Source organism: Pygoscelis adeliae, unplaced genomic scaffold (genome assembly GCF_000699105.1).
Source record: "Pygoscelis adeliae isolate BGI_AS28 unplaced genomic scaffold, ASM69910v1 Scaffold117, whole genome shotgun sequence".
Classification (NCBI taxonomy): Eukaryota; Metazoa; Chordata; class Aves; order Sphenisciformes; family Spheniscidae; genus Pygoscelis; species Pygoscelis adeliae.
The window spans coordinates 4,843,229-4,847,156 of NW_008825270.1; the positions used below are offsets into that span (position 1 = coordinate 4,843,229).

The 3,928-nt window shown below is 35.1% G+C and overlaps 1 protein-coding gene across 1 annotated transcript in view; it reads right to left on the minus strand.

Moving 5' to 3' along the window:
- Positions 1-1,337: 1,337 nt before the first annotated feature.
- MADD (MAP-kinase activating death domain) overlaps positions 1,338-3,928 on the minus strand; it is a 62,536-nt gene continuing 59,945 nt past the window's right edge. The window contains 1 exon segment of the mRNA XM_009329712.1: positions 1,338-2,869. Within this exon segment, the coding sequence (XP_009327987.1) occupies positions 2,762-2,869 (108 nt within the window). The 3' untranslated portion in view covers positions 1,338-2,761.

Consider the following 3,928-nt stretch of genomic DNA (forward strand, 5'->3'; position numbering starts at 1 on the left):
AATTCTTACCTAAAGATCAAAATAAGTGGGACATGACAAAACACATGTAAATCACTGATTTTTTTTTCCTCAAAAGAAAAGTTTATGTACCCATGAATGCTTAGGAGTGGTGAGGTGAAGGTGGAAAGGGTGGAAGACTGCATTCCAAAAGACTTAACGCTTTTATATCAATTTTAAATCCAACCTCCAGATCTGCGTTTGGTATCCAGAGAGCAGCACTGTGTATTCAGTAGTGGAAACACTGGACAGCATGCCTTTGTCTCAGATGAATATGCTACATTCCCAGAGTCAGCAGAACACCTGCCCAGTCAACATCATCAAGTACAAGAAAGATTTTGTAAATTTCAAAAATTTCTTCAATTTTGAAGCCAAGTCAGTTGCTCTCACCTAAAGAGCAGAAGCTGAGTGTCTGAGGTTGTTACCGATTCTTCCTTGCCATTGAACATCAAGCGCTGTAACTATTTAGCCACATCTGTTCTTTAAAAGCGTTCTGTCAAAAGGGACAGAGGGCCATTTTTATTATCAGGCCCTTTAAAAGTCTTATTCTGGACTGAAGTCTCTCAGCAGTCTAGAGCATACAGCACTTTGTAATTTATTATTTTAAGTCACAGAAAAATACACTTGCAAAAATCCAGCTTCTACAGGGGAAAAAAAGGAGCTGTATATAGTAAGTGATGCTGTGCATTTAATTATTTTAAACTCTAATCTTCCCCTTCTAATTTTACGTTAACTGGTTTGAATATGTTAATAGGCCTGCTAACATAATATTTACAATTTAAAAATTAATATTGTCTACTTAAGTGGGACCCAGTTTTGCAGTAAACGGAACATCTATTGTAGACCAAAGTGATTTCAGTCTTAACTATACTTGTAATATAGTACTATCAAGAATACCACAATTGCTAAAAATTCAGATATTGCTATAAGAAAATCTACAGTCTCAGAAGACAAAAGAAAGAAAATAAATACAAAACAGGCTAATTTCAGGGTTTGCCAATTTCAGTTTTGCCTTTATATTAGGAAAGGATGAAAAATCCTTTATTTTTTGCTTCTATTTGCATGTGTACAAAAAAATTTCAATATTTCAGATGTGTCTGTTTTCCCTATTCATGTTTTTCAGACAGTTGTTTTTTTAAAGACAAATTACATGGATGTTATGATAGAAGAAGAAAACAAAAACAAGTTTTAACTGCTTATGTGGAAAGAAATGTAGATTTTCCATTTATAGTCTTCTCTTTTTCATTATTTCATATATGCGTATGACATATTTTGTATATAGTTACATTAATTTCAGAATAAGTTGCATCAATAGAAAAGCACAGGAGGATGAAAACCAGTTGCTGGTTGAATGACATTTTATTTTCACATTCAGACAGCTGTACAGTTTCTATAAATAGATGTGGTACTGTAATATTTACATCATTTCCTCACCCATTACTAGTGTCTTCCATTCAAATCGGTAGGCACCCTGACCAAGCCAAAACAGGGTTATTTCTGGGTTCATTTACTCAGAATTCTATGTCAAAACATACAATACATCAGTTTGCATCAGAGCATTTTTTCCAGGTATTTTACATGTAACATTATTTTCTCTAGACAGTCTCTCCTCCCAGCATCCTAAGAGCTTTCCAGACAAGTGCAGTACAGTTCAAGAACAAAAACGGGATGCAAAAAACATTCATTTTCGGCCTACTTAAAATAAGGAATGTGATGGATAGTTTTAACTGTGGGAGTTTCATTATACGTCAACACAGTATTTGCAAGATTCCTTGATATACAGGTACAGATTGGAAAAAAGCAATAGCTTAAAAAATTTGGAGACAGCATAATCCTTTGGGCTTCAGAACATGTTCTATAGATTGCTATAGAAATGTCTTGTAGAGTATAGTTACAAACGCAGAAAGACAAAAGGGTCTGCTGCGTGCTTCTGTCAATAATGTTTCCAAGTTTTACATTTCCTTATTCATTTTCTAATCCCTGTGATTAACTGCTTTAGGTAGTGCTTGTATGCATCTGTTAACTCTACTGCTGGGATATCTACAAATGTTACCTAAAAGCCCATTTGAAAATCCACACAATCCATGAGGTGTCAGGGTTTTTCACAATATACTGCCTTCAAAGTTTCTCACTTCTTTTCCCACTTGAGAAGCAGTCATCTCCACAGATGGACCAATTTAATAGCCAAACTTCAATTGTCACATGATATTTTAAGACTATGGTAGCTAAATTGTTCATCTCTACCAAAAGGGTCTGAAGAACTATGTGACAAGAACTCTGTTGGTGGGTAAAAATGAACAACACAGGAGGAAAACAATAAAAACACTGCATTTAAACAACATGCAGGACCAGACTGCTTCCACTGAGCACATACCAGAGAATCTGAAAGCAGAAGCCTGCAGCTGTAAAGTGATTAATCTGTAACAAGTACCACTAGAAACGAAAAGAACAACCGAACTCAAGCTGTTAGTCATCTTAAGAAAAAAGGAATTCCAAAGGAATGGCCAGAGTAGGTCACTCACAGCTGGATGCTGATGCTCAAAACTGTTTGATTAACAGCTCATATAAAAACTCCATTAAGGATGAATTCAGAAGGAGACTGAGCAGTGCAGTCTTAGGTTTTTCTATGGGGAAAGACTTGCAGGGTCATACATAAATAATCAAGTTCTCATAGAAGACAGTAAAGTGAGCTCCAGTAACTGCAGTAAAAATGGGAGTACTGCACATCAGCGTGCCAAAGGGTAGGTATTTCCCAATATCGTGATCAACTGGAAACTGGTCGAGGTGGTTTGCTTTTGTTTTCTGCCTCTTTTCCGCGAATGGCAGCCACATAAGAGAAGAGACACAGCACGGAGTAGCAGATCTCATGAGCCTACAAGAATTTAGAAAAGGAGATAATGAAATTCATATGATTTAGTGTTTTATAAAATCCACTGCACATTTCGTATTTTGCTGCATGTCTTCCTTCATGGGACAACTACTCTGACTACAGACAAAATCAGGAAAAAGTGTCCCATACTACCTTTTAACTGAGATGGATAGAGAAGAAAAGCCTTATAACAAATAAAAAAATCTCCTTTGGGGTAAAAACATCAGTTGCTTGATAGTATGATTCGAATCATTTTTAAGAACAGTATGCTAAGCTAGAAAGTTGGACAACTGGCTTTAGAAAGAGCATTCTACATATTTGCTTTTGGTCTGTTGTATGAAGTTACAAGAAATTTTCTGGGAGGGGTTGAAAGAGCTAACTAAAAAGACCGGAACTAAACATCCAGTACTGTACCTTGACTCATGAGATGGTGGGATTCTTCCTTGTTCACAACTCTTATTTTATGCTCAAAAGTACAATGACTGGTAATCCTTGTAATTTTTAATCAACGATAGTGAATCCATGGATAATAAATGCTTTTTTTTTTTTTGCCTTTTTTTTTTAATTTAAAACACCCCACAACCCAACATTGCATGTTTCATATGAAGAATACCAAGCAATTTTGTCACTACCTTAAAGCAGAGGGTTTCACATAGCATTAGCAAGATTTACAATTATTGCTTTTAACTGATTAAGCATGCTATTATTTAACAGAAAATCCTCTTTTAGCATGCGACTGGCAGCACAATTCAGTGAAGGTAAGACTTAGACTTAGTTTATATCGTAGTTCTAATACTGGCTATTCTGGTGATTTTAAAAGTTCTTGTCCTGTAAATTGACATTTATAATCTTTGTAAAGGTAATAAGCATAACAACGTGTTTTGTTGTATTATAGTACAAGTAAAACACATGTAAAATATAATTAATTTTCATTAAACTGGCTTTTCTTATTAAAAGATACAGCGATCTGCTTCTTAAATTACATATATTGTAAGCATTTTGTTTCTAAAACATTTCTAGCTTCAAGTAATTTCTCTCTCTCTCCTCTTGAAGTTTCCCTAC